This window comes from Kogia breviceps, chromosome 17 (assembly GCF_026419965.1).
Source record: "Kogia breviceps isolate mKogBre1 chromosome 17, mKogBre1 haplotype 1, whole genome shotgun sequence".
Taxonomy (NCBI): Eukaryota; Metazoa; Chordata; class Mammalia; order Artiodactyla; family Physeteridae; genus Kogia; species Kogia breviceps.
In genome coordinates this window covers 19,762,463-19,783,144 of record NC_081326.1, presented here as the reverse complement: position 1 = coordinate 19,783,144, position 20,682 = coordinate 19,762,463, and the positions used below count along the sequence as shown (strand labels likewise).

The 20,682-nt window shown below is 35.0% G+C and overlaps 1 protein-coding gene across 1 annotated transcript in view; it reads right to left on the bottom strand.

The window, feature by feature from the left end:
* LOC131743825 (uncharacterized) overlaps nt 1-20,682 on the bottom strand; it is a 338,324-nt gene that overhangs the window by 166,836 nt on the left and 150,806 nt on the right. Inside the window, exon 4 of the mRNA XM_067017314.1 lies at nt 7,149-7,253. Coding sequence (XP_066873415.1) covers nt 7,149-7,253 — 105 coding nt within the window. The remainder of the gene's footprint in view (nt 1-7,148; nt 7,254-20,682) is intronic.

Genomic DNA, 20,682 nt, shown 5'->3' with positions numbered 1-20,682 from the left:
GAATCTTTTATAAATATATGGTCAGAATTCTGAAAAAAAAAAGTAGAATCTGTGGATTAACAGGAAAAAAAAGTCATGAGATTATTTTAAGTGAAAAAAAATAGAATGTGTGACAGTAAAATATAAAACATTAGGGATTCAATAAAATAAAATTTACATAGAACTTATAAATTTGACAATAGCAAGAAAGGTAATAAAAATTTATACATACATGAAAGGCTTGGCTCTGGCGTACTAATAAACCAGATCTCTGGGGGGGGGGGGGGTGAAAAAATCCTGGTTTGAAGCATTTGCCAATTTCCATGGTGTAAACACTCCTACCATGGTCAGTTTCAAGCTTCCAATATAAGATCATTGAACAAGGAATTGAGAAGAAATGCTAACAATCTGATCTCATGATGCAGTGGCAACTGGCTCCAGCATGCCTCTGTGCTTGTTCCTCCAGCAATTATCATGAGAAGTTCCTAGCAAGCACAGATTGAATTTTTTATTTTTGTATGTATGATATATATGTAACCTATGAAACAGTGACCACTACATGTTGAAGTAGAAAAGCCTCAGCTGCCAAAGCAATGTTTACTTAAGTAGTATTATAGCATCTACATTTCAGTTCCATCCAGAACCATATTAGCTTTGATCCCAAGTCACTGCTCTTCTCAAGGACAGAGAAACAAAACACACGTTTCCTGACTACATGAGTACAATACAAATGACCAGATGATATGGAGCAAAATACACAGCTTAGGGAATAAGCCTAAGAAAAGAAAATATTCCCTGGGAATGTTATATTATAAGCAGAGAAGACAATGTTTTGCAGCAATAACTGGAGTGAAGGAACACATTCTTAGCTCTGCAAACAATTAAATCTGCTACTTAAAGTCTATTATTTGAAGAAGTATATGAGTAGAAAATGAATAATGAGATTTCTAATATAAGAAAGCAACATTCCAATATAGCACAGTATGGTTCAAGAACAGTGTAGGATACTCAGTAGAGTGTTAGAACATGGATAAGACAAGAAGAAGAGGAACGTAGTTTCAGAAGAACATAGTGCTTGAATTATTCCCTAAGGAGAAAGCAATAAATATAAAAACTATGCTCAATGTCATTTTTTTGTCTGTTTTATATAAATTATGGTTGTTAACTGTAACGTCAACGCCACTCTCATCTCATGATGTACCTTTGTAAATCCAACCTAATCAACATTCTTGAACTAGAATGGACAAAACCAATCTCAGCAGCATTCCCTTACAGACTTTTGCTGAAACAGGACTTGCCTTCACTTGAATGAACTAAATGTATTTATGGCTACTTGTGAGTCATTTGCTTTCAGAATTTAGTGTGTCTTAATTTTGGCCAGTTGAATGGTTTATTTGGGGGAGGCATGAGTTAACCATAAGCTGGATAATCAGGGATGAGAACTATTTCTCTGGGCATTCAAACCAGAGGAAAAGATATATGCATATGAAAGTGTTATGATTTATTTGCTGCAAGTACTACTAAGATATAGTGGGGAGGGGCCAAAAACAAAGTGAAATATAATTAAGAAGAGGTAACATAGGATTTTGATTCTTCTCTTAAGGTTTGTACTTTATGTGGCAGATCAATTGTTTTAAAACTTCTGTTTAAAACAGCAGAGCCGTTTTATGGTAGATAGTATTAGTTATTCACAAGTTTCTAGTATTATTTATTCACAATCTTTCATGCCCTCCATGACCTTGTCATCATTTCACTCTGGGTTTAAGATACTTCTTTGCTACGTGGCATTGTAGGCCAATGTCATGCGAGCACGTAGGTTTTGAGCAAACTTTGAAAGGCCCTTGTGTTGTTTGACCTGTCTCTGGAGTTCTGCATGCTTCACGAGCAAAACAGGCCACAAACAGCCAATCACATCAGAAAGAAAGACATGTGGAAGAAACTTGGAGCATCTGCTGCAAAACTTCCTCAACCAACCGAAAGACCTGCAAACGAGGAAGGTGAATGTTTGTTACTGAAAGACACTGACATTTGGAAGATGTTCATTATACAGCATTATTATAGCAATCACAGACTAATCGTTTTTCTTCAAATATAATTGTAGCTGGGCCTAATAAACAAAATACACAAAGCAGAATTGTTATCATTGATTGGTAATGAGAGGCTCAACGCACCATTTGAGTTAGTTTCTCTCGTTTACCTATTCCAGATGACCTCAATTTGAAAAAACATTCGACAGTTAGCTGGGAATATAAAAGGATTTTAAGTGGAGAAATAACACCGTCAGATTCCTATGTGTGTATATGTGTGGATATTTTAAGGCCAGCCTAGCAGCAGAGGGATGAGTAAAAGAGGATGAGACCAAAGGGAGAGAGAGAGAGTGTTGCTGAAGTACAGGAGAGAGATGCTGAAGACCTGGATTAAGTAGGGGGAGAAAGAGAAAGAAATGCATTTAAGACATTTATCCAGCTAACCGACAGGACTATATCAACCAGAAAAGTGTCGGAGGCATGGACCCACTTCACCCACCACCCCAGGATTAATTTAATACATTTAAGACAACAAAGATCTAGCATTTCCACCTCACCACATGTCTGTTCTAAATCATTTGACAGCTAGAACAATGGAAAGACTAATTGAGCCTCTAATATGTATCATGAAGTGGTGGCTGAGCACAAATATAACGCTTCACACGGGAGAAACATTGGATAAAATGATGAAACCTTGATATCTATCGTTTGTTCTTCCTCTTGTTTATATTTCAGCCTGAACATTAGAACACAGAGGATGAGGATGATAATTATTTTACAATCATGACTTTTCTAACTAATGAGAAGACACGTCAGCCTGATAGATTGAAATGAGGAACTAGCACAGAATTTGTAAACGTAAGGAAATTACCATGTTAATAATCAGTGTAATAGAAAAGAACATGAATTCTGGCATTAAATAAAATGATGGTGAAAAGAGGATAATGTATAGTTTTATGGACCCTTTGGTTTCCATAGACCTTCAATAACCATAGTATGAAGCAATCAGACTCCTCACACATGCCAATCTTTCAGGAACTGTGTGTCAGTCGAGTGAGAATCCTGAGTAGTGGCCGCCATATGGAAACAATGACAGTCAAAGAGGAATTGGAGACAAGTGCTCCTGCTTACGAAGATCTCAGTGGAGGCCAAAGGGTGTAATCACCCGGTTCCCTAATTTATCATCTCATAGCAGCACGCTTAGACCTTGATCCCGAATCAGAGCACTAAGCATCATTTCAAGAAAGTAAGTGCTTAGCTGTGGATCACAGGGCAGGTCTGCTTTGATCCTCAGGGTCTGCAGACTGGTGAATTGGAAGCTTGAAGTTTCCACATTGAAGGAAACAACTTTGATATAAGCCTTGGGGCTGAAATATCAAGAAAGGACTTCTAAGAATCAATTGATGATAAAAGCTCTATTCTGTTTTAAGTTACTTTTGTGTATGTGAAAAGAATGGTACCAATTATTCTGTTTGCTAAGCTGGTTGGTTGTTCGCGGTGGCAGGTTGCCCATACTTCATAGTAAAGGGGTGCTGACACACAGAGACATGTCAAATTAAATCTTTAACGTAAGGAAAAAATATCAAGAACCTTAGAACCTTCAGAAAAGATTGCCGCATAAGTAATATTACATGGAATAGAAAGTATAAATGTTCAGCTGCTTTAGTAAATGTGTAAATAATGAGGTTAGAATATCTCATACTAAATAGAATAAACTAGTGTAAATAGTTGTGAGCAATGAGAATGTCCAAAATAAAGCTTACTAGAAGAATAGGAGGTCATGAGTGAATGTAAGACTGTGCAAAGATTTGCAGTTATTGGAAATTAGGACGTAAGACATCCTCAGTGGAGAAAGGGTGTCAAGAAATGAAATGGCCATAGTATTGGAATGATCAGTTATGAACAGGTAATTCACAGAAAAAAACAAACACAAAAATGTAAATAACCTTTAAACATAAGGGTAGATGTTCAGTTTCATCTAGATTATTGACATTGAAATTAAAACTATAATGAATATAGAGAGCTACCATTTTTTACCTACAGGATTGTCAAAAGGCAAAAGACATCACAGTCTTTGCTGGCAAGCCATATGCTCATACTTTGCTTATGAAAATAATTTTCTATTAAAAAAGTAAATAAAATTTATAAAACTAAGGGAGGTCAGAAATGATGATATGCCATGAACTAAGGAGAATGATTAACTCAGCAATGCACCTAAAGTTTATAAAATTACTGGAAAAGAGATCAAGAAGTGATTACTGAATTCAAATATGAAACAAGATTTAGCATTAAACTTTCCAAATATAAAGAACATATTTTTGATTGTTCATATATCTTTAGCACAAGAGACAATGCATCTCATCAGTTATTTGTCCATCTATTAAACATTTCTTAATTTCACACTTCATTCTAAGGACTGTATTTGGATGTTGTGGATGTGAAAGTGAACCAAAAAAAATCTTGCTTTTAAGCAGCTCACAGTCTACTGAATAGACAGAAACTGAGCACACAGTTTCGATACAGAATGTTAAGTGGTAGAAGTGATACACATATTGATCTGAAAAAATTGGGGTCAGATACATTTTCAGTTAGAATAGACCTGAGCATTCTAAGTACTCTGGCTTCACTTTTATGGCCAATTTCTTCCTTTACTGTCCAAGACAAATATTTCTTGCCTTATTCTCACTCCTAAATCTTCTAATACTTCCTTCCCCATTCTTGCTCTGAGCTGATAACTTGATTTCCTTCACTGAGAAATTAATAGCTCAAAACCATCATAACTAACTCATCTACTTGTGTCTATGTCTGTCCACGCTTCCTTTGTTCATACGGGTGTGGAACATTTACCTATACTCCTAATCCAAACCCAACTTTCCATTTTTCCAGTAGATCCTATCAGCTCTTGCATTCTCAAGCTACAGTCCCAAAGATTATTCTCTCTATTTCCTGTATTATCATTTTTTTCTTCTCTTCTGATCATTACAATCAGGCTAAATAGGCACCCACCAAGACACTAAAACTGCTTTTGTCAAGATGGCTGATGACCTCTACATAGCTAAGGTTTACAGCCAATTTTTAGTTCTCATCTTAAAGACTATAAGCAGTATTAAACACAGGTGATCACTTTTCTCTCCTTGAAACACTTTCTTCACTTGGGTTCTAAAGCTCCTGAGCCTCCTGGATTTTTTACGATGTCACTGGCTGTTCAGCTCCTTTCTTGGTTCCTCACATTCTTGACCTCTTACTGTTGGAACGCTTCCAAGGCTTCTCCTTGATTCTCTTCTCTTTTCTTCTTGGTCTTCTAATTTTCTCTCCTGGCTTTAATACAAGCTATGTGCTAACAATTTCCTAATTTACACTTCCAGTTCAAAACTCTGCCCTGAAAACTTCACCCTGAAAACTTCAGTCACACACAGACACAGACACACATACACACAGGTCCCTATAAAACCTCTCCAATTTGGTGTCCAATAGAAATCTCATACATGACAAAACGAAAAGTGAGTTTCTGATATAGGCTTCCCAAAACATAAGCTTTATCTCCTACTACTTTTTTCCTTTCTCACATAAATCTACATTAGATTTTCAAGGGACAGTAGTCATTTGATATTTCCAAACGAGATTCCAGTAACTTGTGATTCCCTACTTCACTTAATCTGCAGTAGCAAACTATTTCTCCCCTAAATTCAGGAAAATGTCGCTAAGAGTTTAAGTAAGTCGGTCAAATCTTCAATGAAAATCACTGCACATATAAAAATGTGTGGAAAACAAAAGTGCCCCTTTGAATACAGCCGCTGAATTACTTTCTCAACGCTAAGGTATTTGCAAAAGGTATGAGATTCAAACTTGTGATGCATACATTACTATAACTATTTATGAGCTTTCTGTTATTCACAAATAATGAGAATGTTAAATCCTCATATGCCCACAAGCTCCTACAGTATTAATTATACATAAAATTTTATCAACTGTAATGTTACCCACATATGTCTTGTAGAAGCAATTAAATTTTTAATCCATCCCTGACTACTCCAATCCACAGAAATATCTATTTCTCTGAACTTCCAGAACAAGTAACACTTAAACCACATATAGATGAGAATTAGCAAGGACCTCAAAAAAGTCCTGCATCCAAGTTCCATTATTAACTCCATTCTCAGATAAAGACGTGAATTTGGGAGACATAGAGCAAATAACCAAAGCAAGGTCACATACTTTCTTTATGTTTAGTTTACGTTCATATTTTGACCAACCTTAATACAGTAACTATCACAGTAAACAATTAAACTAACTATAATACCTACAATTAGACTACTGGCACTAGTGAAATGTTCTGATGTACAGATGCTGAGAACATAAGAATGATCCAATAAATATGTTTTGATTAGTGGGTTATAAAAGTTGCATAGTAAAAGGCAACATAGTGAGGTATAACAACCCTCACAAAATCAGTAGGTAAAACGTCAAAATTTGAAGGATAAATATTTTCTCTGAACATGTGCATTAGTTCTACTTACCACAAGAAACTGAGAGCGACCATTCATGCTATAATCTTTCCACTTTAAAACAATCTCTCAAATTAAATTTCTAGAGAAAATGATAGAAACTGAATATTTACCTAAGAACTTTCTTCACTGAGATTGCTCCACAAAAATATAGTTTAACCATACATCAGGTAAATATTACTTTCCAAGATGTAATTAAAGCTAGATAATTCTTGAAATAAATATAATAGATCATTTATAAAGATACTTTAATATCACAACTATAATAAATTGAATCAGTCTATGTATTTATTTCATTTCAGAAACCAAATTACACGTAACAATGAGAAAAAACTATCCAAATCAACCTAAGCATTGTTGGCAAAGAAAAATACTACTCAGCATAAAATTTTAAATATAAACTCACTGTGCATAAAAACATACTATAGGACATAGAGATAAATGGACAGTTTTTTTCCTCAACAATCACAGGCTAGAGAAGAACTGATTGAAAACCAATAAATTAAATACAGTGCAGCCAACGGTCTCTAGCTAACTCAGCCTATCCATCAATAGGTCATTCTCAGTTAATTAAGTGAAGGCATAATCAGCTTAATTTATGTAGTTCACGGAAGTTAATGATGTCATAGTACAGTACCTGACGTTTGGCCTGTCCATATAATTCGTTTCCACGTGCAGTTCTTTCTGTTGTTCCTCAGACCGGACACTTTATTTCTGTAGCTCACCTTCAATGCTTGTCTTCCTGCAGAAAATGGGAACATTAACAATTAGAAAAAAAAATGAAGGTAAAAGATCACTAAACAAAAAGTTATTTAAAAATGACCTGAGGTTTCATTGAATTATTTTGCATTACATAAACTGCAGCAATAAGAAGTTTTCTGAAATAAAAGCAAATATTAAAATCAGGTTGGTATAAATGTATATAATATGCAGATATAGATATTAAAAAGATGAATCAGTGAAGAAATCTGTAAAATATCCTGCAATCATTTTATATATATATATATATATGCATGAACTTAAAAGATATAGAAATTATTTGATTTATTTGTAAGTTGTGTTACATTTCAACACTAGATTTTATAACTGCTAGTGGACTGCCTTCTTTCTCAGGAAGAGAGTTTCTTTCCGCTGACTATGTAGCTCATCTTCTCTTTTCTGAAGCTGCAAGTTTACACACAAAGACAAACCACAATGTCAACCAATTGGACCTCACTTAAGGAACCTAGGAGATCGATTTGTAAAGCAAAGAATGAACAGGACCCTATTTCTAAAGTACGTTGCTCAAACTGCTCTTTCATTAAAAGATGCTCTTTCTTATTGATTTTGGCTTAAGTAATGAGAACGCTTATCCAAAAATCTTTAGCATTTGGACTCAAGTTAAGGAAATCAATACAGTCATTTCCCATTTGCACTGCATATGTGAGTTTTATGTACGAGAGACAAGACAAAGCCAAATTCGGATAAATCAATAGCAGTGTCAATAGAACATGAAACTGACAAACGGCGTTTTTCAGCAATTAAAGTAAGCTGTAAACATATAAAGACTAATCAATTGCAATGTTGTGCCATTAACAGTTTTTAATTGGCAAAAAAGTTATGTATGAAAGTGAGTCCCCAGGAATGAAGAGTAGAGAACCTACCTCAACATCATGTGGGACAATTTCACCAATGTTTTTATGAACACAGGTAACTCTACATCTGACAAATAAATTAAGACCTTAATCAGGCAGATTGTATTTGAATATCAAATAATCTATATAAGCCAATGAAATATTCTACAAATGCAGTAACGATACACATACTAACTGCATTCTTTCTTTTGGGATATACTATTTCAAACACTGCTTTAAATTTTCAAAGCCTTTCTTACATACATTGTATCTATTAATTGAATAAAATTAAAATAACTTGCATCTAGGTTAAAATAATAGCATTATTCCTAAATCTGAGAAATAAAAGCCTAAGTTAAAGCATTACATTTCTTCCATGTTATATTCTTCAAAAATACAAAAAAGCCTTTATAAATTATTTTTGGTAATGCATAGAGGATTCTAGCATTTATTCAAATGACTTCAAAAAGTGTTTTGTGTCAATGATAATCTGTAATAAAATACTGAGCCATTATGGTTTGCCATTACCCTGAAGTATTCAGGAAAATTGCACTAAAGATAGCCAAATATAATTCATAATACATTAAGATAGGCATGTCATTAAAATGGAGATAAAACCATTGTTTTTAATAAAAAATGATATAACAAAAGTAAAAGGTTAATTGAAAAGCAAAATAAACTACCGAATTTAGTAAGGCACATTACCTAGATTAACAGAAATCAATGAAATCATTAAAACAATTAATAACTTAGAGCTCCATTCAGACAAAGATAAACTCTGTGGCTATTAGAATGTGGATACAAGGCTACAGAGACTGGGTAATTTCCTCTCCTCTGTAACAGTTTAGTAATATATGCAACTGGCATTATACGGTCACCCATTTCTTCCTGAGAGACAGGAGATCTTTCATACTTTTCACTGTCTATGCTAAGTGAATCATAAGAACCACAGACTTTACAGAAGGGAATGTATTTCCCTGGCCATTAAAGCATCAATAGTATTAATCAAAGCCTCATAATTGTTCAGCCTGTTCCTTGGATAACGTGTGGGGTTCTACCCATCCTCCAATCAGACTCAGAGATGTATGTACAGCAAAGAGAGGCACAGACTTCTTCTCAAAGTCTGTGAGGGTACACCTCAAGCCATCATGTACTTCTCTGAAGATCATGTTCTGGGATGAAACTGAAAATAAGCATTCTTATAACTTCATTCATGAGTTACATGAACAAAACAAAAGTTATAGTTATAAATGCTCTCTTTTTGTTCAATGCAGAAAAAAAGAAGAAGTAAAACTCTAAGAGCAAAACAGAAAAGTAAGGTAATGTTATGAAACAGAAAAAGAGGTTTTAGTTTTAACCCTATTCCAAAGCTTCAGCCTTGATCTAAAGGAAGTTTGTATCTTAGTCCTACAAAACAAGAAACACAGATGACATTTTAAACCTATTTCAAGACTTCATCGCCACCACCCTCAAATGTCAAGACTCAATTATCACATACTTTTTTCATTCAGACTAAAACCAAAAATTTACTGATGCTCCTCAAGAGCGGCATAACTTCAGAATAATTCATCATTTTAGATAAAAATCTTTGTATTTAATAAGGGAAGAATGAAACCTCATTAAAGAAAAACAAATTTTATTCATTTCTGTAATATCTGGCTAAGGAAATGCAAATTATTAGTAAATGTTTACTAAATAACATGCAAGCAACCAAAAACTGAAATCTTAAGTTTTCGAAAGGGATTCTCATGAATAATACTCCAGAAGAATGTTTTCTCTATATATGTGAAGAATGTTCATCTAAGAAAGTATGTGAACAATTTACAAAATATTAATAAACTAAATAGAAAATAGTATACTAAAATAAAAAAATGTTCATTCTTAATTTTATATTCTAAATAGAAAGATATCCCAGTTTAAAGAAGTATGATTCAGCTTGGCCATTTGCTAACTGTGGTGATTTGGGGCATATTTTCATTTTTTTCTCTGAGAGATTCCTTATCTGTAAAAAGTAGAGAAAATAATAAGACATTCTCACAGGGTTTTTGTGAAGATTATATCAAATGATATATATCATACCTGGCACTGTACCTCACTTATATAGGCCTTTGCTAAATGTTTCAAGACCAAATGAATTAATTAGTTTATTAATCGATAAACATTAGTCTTACTATAATACATAATTTGAATACAGTACTAAAATTTCAAAATATATTGCTAGTCAAGTCATATGTATGTAAATATAATAAGAAAACCTTTTATGGTATCTCCAACAATAAAAGGTTCTGGAATAATTCTACTAACAAGGATTCAGATTGTTGTATAGTCGTGATCACTCAGTCACTCAACAAACTCATATTGGATACCATGTCAAACCAGGCACAAGATTTTTAACCCTCTATTGAGTAGAATTTTTAAAATGACATTCAGTAGCAGAACCATTTTACATATAACTGAGAACTATAAAGCAATTATTATACTCAATGACAAGATAGTATTTTGTCAAGCACTCTAAGAAGCAAAATACGGTGACAGCTATCTCTTCCAGGTTTCTGATTTTGCCCTGGCTTAGAGGTTGCTAGAAATGGAATACAAGAAGTATCAAGGCTCATTTTGCACTTCCAACAGTTGGTAAATGACAATAATCCAATCTCTGAAGTCAAAGTTAGTGTCTACATCTACAGAGTGCAGAATATAATACCTCTCTTTCTCTCTTCTTGGAGTTCAGGGTGAGAATCCAAGAGATAAATCCTATAACCTCCGAAGAATTATGCCAATATGTTTTGTTGCTCTTATTGTTTTCAACAGGAAGTATAAGCAGCAATCAATATTTTTATTCCCCCAGCCATACCAAGTACTTTACAAATTATTGAAAAGCATCAAGGCTTTCTCTCTTCTCCATGTTTTGCACTGCTGTTCCTCTTTCCACCTGGTTTCTAAACCTATTCTTGGTTCAAATCTAAGCTCAGCCAGGTCTTCTATGAAGGCTTCTTTTACCTTCTCCAACCCACTCACTGTTGTTGATTCAGGCTCCATTTCTGTGTAACTCATAAAATTCTTTATTATCTGTCTATAAGAGCACTTCCACTATTTGGTAATTGTCTTCTTATTTGTCCCTCTACATTACTACACTGGAAGTTCCTGGAAGATAGAAACCATATTTATTTATTTATTTATTTGTATATCTGACAAATACTTCAGTAAATATTGATTGGATTAGTAACTAAATTAATATTCAGGTGGGAGCAAATTTTTTTAGGGATTGCTATATATTACACACTCTGCAAAGCATTACATATAAATTATATCACTTTGTTCTCAAAAAGAATACTCTAAGATAGGTATGATTACTATTCCAATATTATAGATGTGGAAATGTGTGAGAGATTAAGTAACAGCCAAAGTCATACAGATGGTAAATTGTGGATCTGAGAGTACAAGTTCTCTCAATCATATTAATTGCCTTGGTCCAGCAGACTTCTTATTTTTATAGGCGCAGAAACTGTATTTTATCAATTTTCCAAGAGAGATCAGGTCTTGGTTTATTTATACAATGTAACTAATCTTATGAGACCAAAACATATGACAGAATACTAAATTATTAATTTCTAATAAAGTATACTAATGCTGAGGCCAAAATATTATTTTCTGTGTTTCATGATCTCACATTTAAAAGGCAACATAACGTATCAAATTCTTTCAGTTTTCTCAACAAATATTGTTGGTTCAACACCTACCTGTTACATAGTAGGTGTTAAAGATAAAGCAATAAACTAGATGAGGGGGAAAAGCCATGCTTTTATGGGGTATATTCTCGCTAATTCTTATTTGGCACTTACTATGTATCAGGCACTAAGCACTTTACATTTACTAATTTACATAATCTTCATAACAACGCCATGAAGTTATTACTCTTATTACCCCTATTTTACAGATATGGACACTGAGGCAAAGAAAAGTCAAATAACTAGCTCAAGATTAGTTCAAAGTAGGCTTTCTGTAAATGAACTTGCTGTCCAGGCAACGGAGCTGTGTGTTAATGGATGATGTCACTCAGCCTAATGGGATGCTACAAACTGAGCACTGGCTCCTTTCCTCAGGGCCTCTTGTTCCCTGAGTAATGCTGCAGATGCACTGATACAGACCTACTCTCCAGTCTTCTTTTATATTCATCCATCAAAAACACCATTACCTCATGCCTCATAGGTGTAATACAATTAAGTCAGTTACATTCCCTCCATATGGATTGCTGGTTGAAATTAAGAGACAGCCCACTTGTACGCTTTTCCCAGAGTGGAAGATCTATTTTATGCTTTGTTTTTTTAAAATTTTTAGATTGTTCTCAATTTTGTGTTTTAGGAGTATAGGGACTCCTAGACTACAGCTACTGCAAAAACGGAAACTGTGAATAAGCATTTATATTATTAAATCATGCTGTTTCTGGCAATCAACAGCACATTGTTAGTATATAGTATCAGCAAGGACATAGAAACATTTTCTTTGCATACTTTAGATGAGTAATATTTCAAATATATATCATATGAATATTATATAACTCTTTATATTTAATTATCTATAATATATTTAAATAGTATATCACCAGGTACAGGCAGGCTACATTCTACAGTAAAATAACACTGTCTTGATTTTCAGCCTTCCCCAAAACTATATCTCCTCCATAGTAGCATTTGGTATTGCATCTGAATTTAAAAGTTTAAAATTTCAGTAGCATTTGAAATTGGCTACAAACAAAATTTGATTAAATATCTATCCTTTGAAACATTCTTTAAATATGTACTTATATTTCTTTTGCTTCGTGGTTGTTCCCTGTATCTCTTTTCTTTTTTTCCTTAACTTATGTTAGTCCCATTCGATTTCCTTTTCAGTACTTCACTAACACTTCCTCTCAATTCTAACTTAATCTTCCATCTTCGTTCCCATTAACCTTTAATATACACACTTGCTATCTCCTCTTTACTTCCTATCTGGCCCACTCATCTCTCATTTCTTTCCTAATATAATAGATGTGAGAAAGAAAACTCAATACCCTATAAAACAAATACAGAAATTAAGTTCTCAAAGATTAAAAAATGGGATAACTCAATCACACCACTTGAATCCAAACAGATTTACATATCACCTTTTTCTCAGATTTTTTAAAATCTTGTTTTCTAAACCAATATTTTAAGGGGGTTAAAAAAAGCAGACTAATTTTTAATCCCTCTCTGCTCCATCAACTGCAATTTCTCTAAACTGCATTTGAAACAACCTGTTCAAAGGATTCCGTGTATCTGGTATTTATCTTTGTATCTCTGCTACCTGGCGGAGTGACTGCCACAGAGTAGGCCCTCAATGAGTGTTTGGTGAGAAGAACTGAAATAAGTGGGCTTAATACTTTACAGGAGAACAAATAGGTAAATCAAAGGAGAGAACTCCTTTCCTCTTCACCAATAGCTGTGGTGAGAACTGCAGAGATAGATGAGGCAGGTAGTCAGTGCTCACAATTTTATCCCACTATTCAATCTCTCACTCTTCTCTCTGATGATCTTTTCTCTCCTAGGCCACCTATTCAAAGGTTCCAGCAGCTGACTGAGGGTTAGGGTTAGGGTTTTACTTAGAGGTTCAAAGACTCAAATAGCTGTGCTGTAATAAGTTGCTTATTTTATTGGGATAAAAGAAAAACATAAATGTAAAAAACTTCTTTAATGATCTTGCTTTTCTTCCATTTCTATCTACCCATAACACTCAGATTTTAAGACACATTGAATTACATCCTCACATACTCTCAATAAAACTTGGACTCATGGAATGTCAGAAGTGCAAGTAATGCTACGTATCATGGAGAACAGTCGTGCTCCAAATGAACTCCTACAGAGGCTCCTATCAGGGAGCTCAAGCTTTTCACCCCTTTCCCCACCCTTTAGCCAAAGAAGATCTGGTTTACTTTATACATTTGACTTCAGTATACATTTTTGTTTAAAGAGAGGAGTCTGTTGCTATCTATGATTTGATATCAATCAACCCAAACCAATTCTGTCATCTAAAAATGAATAAAATCAGAACTGGAAAAGCTAATAACTGATATGTTCAAACATGAGCTAGTGGCAGAACCGGAATTTGAGCCACTAAAATTATCATAAGGTCATTCATCTTCCAGGAATATTTTTTCTCTGGTCTACTCTACTTGAGAGGGTAGAACTGTTGATAGAAAACTTATTTTGTGCTACACAGCAAACTATTTTGCTCTACTGTTTATTTCTGCTGTACCATTCAGAGTAAATCTCATTCTGAAACTTAACTGACATTCAGTGAAAAAGAAGAAAGATATGCAAGACAATAATTTGTTATACTTAGTTAATAAACAAACTAATTTCATACTAGAGAATGGAAACTTGTACGTGGGAGAGTGGAAGCCCATGGCAGGAGCTGATATTACTTCAAAGGTACCAAACTAAGACTGATGAAGGTAAATGACAAAGACTCTGATAAGAGTCAGGTATAAGCACTGGTTGAAGCAGGCAGCTTAACTCTAGGAGTTGACTATGGTCAAGTTTAAAGCAGATTGGAGCATTCAACTGGAAATACTGAAAGCAAAGAGGCAGTCTTCACACTTGTCACCAGTTGAGCATTACAGGATTTGAGGGTTTTCTAGAAGTCTCACACCTTCAAGCTCTAACAAATTGTCCTTATCTCTAAGTCCTTTCACCTGTTGAAAAAGGGCTTTGTTTATGAGTCACTGTGACACCAACCATCTCCATTACTTTTGAATCCTCCAATTGATAAAATGATTTTATCCTCCAGGTTTGGCGGTTCATTTACTTGCCAATGTAGTGCCACATTTAGTAAAATTTGATGATAAATATGAGAATAGAATCAATCATATATAAGAAACGTTATGTGTATATATGTGTTATTCCTATTTTTGCTCATTTTCATTTGTGTGTTTGTTTTGCTATTTCATTGCTCTCAGGATCAAGACCTTCACACATTAATAAGAGGCCCTCATATTATCACAGTAAGATTCACACTATCTAACAGTCCATTAAACATATGGGGGATAAAGAAGCATGGCCTTGAGCAACCTGTGTTGCTGCATTGTAAAGAGTTATCATCAATCTCTCAATGAGGAACTTATCCACTATAGTATATCAGATATAAATATTGTAGCAAAATTTAAGCCATTCTCATTACAGAATGAAGACTCAATTATTCTCAGTGTATATGTTAATCACTTTTTTTTTTTTTTTTTTTTGCGGTACGCGGGCCTCTCACTGCTGGGGCCTCTCCCGTTGCGGAGCACAGGCTCCGGACGCGCAGGCCCAGCGGCCGTGGCTCACGGGCCCAGCCGCTCCGCTGCCTGTGGGATCTTCCCAGACCGGGGCACGAACCCGCGTCCCCTGCATCGGCAGGCGGACTCTCAACCACTGCGCCACCAGGGAAGCCCCATTAATTACATTTTTTAAGTTTATAAATAAAGAACATACTTCGGTTATTGTTAAAGATAGCTACCTGGGCTACTCCTGATTTTCATGCTCAGAAGACAAATCAAAAGAAAGATATGAAATACCATGTTTGTAAAGGAGAGGTTGAATACTCCAGTAATAAGGTAGCATATAATAAATGGTGAGGAAGCAGAAAAATTCATCTGTTGGTTTTAAATCCTAAGGGATTAGATTATCTCCAAATTTTTAATTTTACCAGTTCTCTGTTCTTAAGAATTTTTCCCATACCAGGAAAATATTTTCACTTTATCAAATTATTTCTTTTGCATACTCCTTTCCAAATGAAAGCTACAGCCTACATTTACATTTTTCTATCCTAAACCTTTTCAACTCTTTCTCCTAACACCAACATGAGCCTACAAAACAGATCTATAAACAGTGACTCCTAAGAAAAATTCCTAGGTAAAACTAAAGAATAATGACTATCAATTTCAAAATCATACTTATTAAACACAAAACTCCAATAACTTCCTTTTCTTATTTCTCCTAGCTCATTGAAATGGAGGAAAGAATTCCAGAAATATTAAGGAAGACATAACAATTGATTAGATGTGGAGTCCAAAGAAAGAATTGTTAAGGACGTTTCTCAAATGTCTGCCTTGAGTAATTGGATGAATGTAATTTCTGTCATGAATAAAGACCAATGACATTCTGATTAGATTTCCATTCTGGAAAAGTCAAAGCTGTAGGGACACAGACAGATCAGTGGTTGCTAGGAGTTAAGGGTGGGGGAGAGGTTTACTACAAAGGGCAGCATGAAAGAATTTTTAGGAATGATAAGACAGCTCTATATATTGATGGTTGCGTGATCTACATGTTTCTATGCAATGGTCAAAACTCATACAACTGTACATCAAGAACAGTGACTTTGGGCTTCTCTGGTGGCACATTGGTTGAGAGTCCGCCGGCCGATGCACGGGACACGGGTTCGTGCCCCGGTCCGGGAAGATCCCACATGCCGCGGAGCGGCTGGGCCCATGAGCCATGGCCACTGAGCCTGTGAGTCCGGAGCCTCTGCTCCGCAACAGGAGAGGCCACAACAGTGAGAGGTCCACGAACCACACACACACACACACACACACACACAAAAAAAAAAAAAAAAAAAAAAAAAAAAAAAAGAACAGTGACTTTTACTATAGGTAAAATTAAAAGTAAATAAAAATAATCAGTGCTTGATGACAAATTATTTTAAATGAAGGTATATCTTAAGAAACAGAAAAATCTCAGAATGATTATTGGGAAAATAAGTGAAAATTAATAGAACATTAAACTAGACATTAGACTAGAACAAGAAAAATAAGATTGTAGTAGACCAGAAACAAGAACAAAGAAACAATATTAAATTAAAATAGAAATGAAAAGTAAGAATGATAACTCTTAGCACTTCAGCAGGTATCCTGTGTTTGAAAATTACTTCTGCATTTCTACTCTAAATCCCATCAAAAAAACATTTTCTAAAGAGTGGTTGGTCTCTGCTACTTTTGCTCTACTTATCTGGTTAGTAGAACTTTTACTCTTGAATATAGAAAGAGGTGGGCTAGAGATGTAACATAAGACAGACAGTTCAGACAAGTTTGATGGGTACATTTTAATCTTCTGGTCTCTCAGAATGGTCCTTCAGTTTTACTGAATGAATGAGATTTGCTGGTTTGTCAAAGCACATGGACTCATGACGTTCAAAAGGAGAGGGCGTCTTGGAATAAATCCCATCTGCATACCACCATCAGCAAGAGTTAGCCAACTGCCCCTGTCTCCTCCGCAGGACTCAAAGACTTTGTCAGCAGGAGTAATTGGACTGCCCCCCCAATACTTCTCCTTCCCCTCTGCTTCCAACTCACATTCTTCTCTCCCATCAGCAGTCACAGCTCCACTATCACTGACTTTGGAAGGCCAGGACAGATGGCATCATGCCCTTTTACATCCCTGTTAGCCCAGGACAAGTCCTCATTCACCTGTGGCCTCTGTCCCTGCTGACTTTATCTCCTAACCCTGTCCATCTCCTAAATTTTAACACTCTGGACTTCAGGGCTTATCATCAGCAAATAACTTCTAAAGTTTATACCAAACTACTTTCATTAAAGTCCCCATCTCCTACTTAACTCAAACTTGGCTCTCTCATGACACTGCTTCTAAGAAGCTTTTCAAATAATATGTTCTTTGTCCATACCACTTCTGCCTCAGGACCTAGAAATGAAGCAGATGTGTCTGTTGTTCCTCACTTCTGTTTCCATACCACTATCCCTAGATTTTGTAGTCATCTAACACTCCTTTCTTAAAAAATTTTAGCTCCTGTCTCACTAATATTCTCTCCATTTTCACATCTGTTCTCATTCTTGGTGATTTCAAGTTCCCCACAGAAGTCAATATGCTGATCTCTCAACTGCTTGACCTCATTCATCAAATGATCTTGTTCTCCATCCTACATCAATAACAGCAAACTCTCTATCTCAATTTAACACACCCTGCTTCCTACTACCATTTTTATCTTTCCAGCTCACTCCTTCTGACACCCGTCTCTCACAACCTTTGGACTTTATCAGAACTCATCTTAACAACTTTCACAGTGGCTTACTCCCCTTATATCCTTTCTTTACTATTTATCCAGCTTTGATTTATGGCAAATTATTATATAAACCTTTCTCTTAACTCATTCCACTTGCTTGACAGAAACAAAACAAAACAACAACAACAAAAAAACCCTGGTTGAATCCAACTTTCCACCAACTCTACCCAGGACCCCTGAAGCTAAACTTGGCTGGAAAAAAAAAACAAAAAACAAAGTCATGCTGATTATTGGTCCATTGTAATATGACAAAATTTAACAGAACCAGTAAGCCTTCTTATGAATAATGTTATATTTACCTAAACTATTTTCTTATCTAGTATTATCTTAGATAATTGTTCTCCTCATACCCCCAAATTCCAATTTCTTCATACCAGCTCATGACTTTACTTCCTACTCCAGTGAGAATATAGAAGAAATCAAACCAGAACTTCCGAGGGAAAAGGGGGTGGGATGAATTAGGAGATTGGGATTGACATATATACACTAATACGTATAAAGTAGATAACTAATGAAAACCTGCTGTATAGCACAGGGAACTCCACTTCACTGTACAGTAGACACTAACACAACATTGTAAAACAATTATACAAAGAACTCATACAACTCAACATCAAAAGTCAAACAACCCCATTAAAACATGGGCAGAAGATCTCAATAGACATTTTTCCAAAGAAAACATACAGATGGCAAACAGGCACATGAAAAGATGCTCAACACCACTAATCATCAGGGAAACTCAAGTCAAAACCACAATGAGATATCACCTCACACCTATCAGAATGGCTATTATCAAAAATACAACAAATACAAAGTGTTGACGAGGATGTGGAGAAAAGGGAGCCCTCATGCACTGTTGGTGGGAATGTAAGTTGATGAAGCCACTGTGGAAAACAGTACGAATGTGTCTCATAAAATGGAAAATAGAACTGCTGTACGATCCAGAAATTCCATTTCTGGATATTTTTCCAAAGGAAACAGAAACACTAATTCCAAAAGATGTATGCACCTCTACGTTCATTGCAGCATTACTCACAATAGCCAAGAGATGGAAGCAACCTAAATGCCCATAAATAGATGAATGGATAAAGATGTGGTATAAATGGACTATTACTCAGCAATAAAAAAACAATAAACTCTTGCCGTTTGTGACGACATGGATGGCTCTAGAGAGTATAGTCTAAGTGAAATAAGACAGAGAAAGACAAATACCATATGATTTCACTTACATGTGAAATCTAAAAAGCAAGACAAATGAACAAAAACAAAACAAATGAACAAACATAACAAAGCAGAAACAGTCATAGATAGAACAAACAGGTGGTTTCCAAAGGGGAGGGAAGTGGGAGGATGAGAGAAATAGAAGAGGAAAATTAAAAGGTACAAATTTCCAGTTATAATAAAATAAATGAGTCACGGGGATGAAGTGTACATTGTGAGAAATGTCAATAATAATGTAATATCTTTACACGGTGACAAAGGTGGTCAAAATGTACAAACAAACTTACAGTTATAAGACATAAGTACTAGTGATGTAATGTAAACATGATTAATATAATTAACATAGGTGTGTGTTTTATTACATGAAAGTTAAGAGAGTAAATCCTGTGTTCTCATCATAGGAAAAAAATAACTTTTTCTTTTATTTTGTGTCTGTATGAGATGATGGATGTTCACTAAACTTACTGAGGTAATCATTTCATAATGTAAGTCAAATCATTATGCTGTACACCTAAACTTATACAGTACCGTATGCCAATTATATCTCAGTAAAACTGGAAGAAAAATATAGAAAAAATTATAAAGAATGATTATTTCATTCTAACAGTAATTTTAAACAAAGGTTTCCAAGAATAATTTATTTTATTATTATTATTACTATTCACATCCTTTAAGCAGTTACTATGTGGTCAAGAAAAAGCTGAAAATTTAGAAAGGTAGTTAGAAAGTAGGAATGTAGAAGTATGGGAGGATGCTAATGAAGAGAAACCCACCCATTTCAAGAGCTTAACATATTAGAAATATGTTTCTTACTCATGCAAACCCAGTGTGGGTTGGTGGAGATCCCCCATTCCAGTGGCTCAAGAATCAAGGTCTCTTTTATTCTGTAATGCAGTCATCTTAACATGAGACGTGCATGGTTTTATTTCAGGGGAGAAATAATGTAGAGTTCCCTAGCCAGTCCTTAAATTCCTCAACCAATAAGTGGCAGGTCCTACTACCATTCACCGGCTCATTGGAAGAGATAATCATAGAGTTCTTGCCACAACTGGTTACAATATGCTCATGAATAAAATAATGTGTAAGCTTCAAACGGTGTGCATATACGTATGTGTGTGTGTATTCAGAAAACGTATATATAATCATTGCAAACTATACCAAGGAGAATGAGGAAAAATTGACTTGAAAAGAACATAATTACTGAAGTAAATCAATGAGAAGCAGAATTTTCAACTGGAACTTTAAGATGAAAATGATTCTACCCAATGAAAA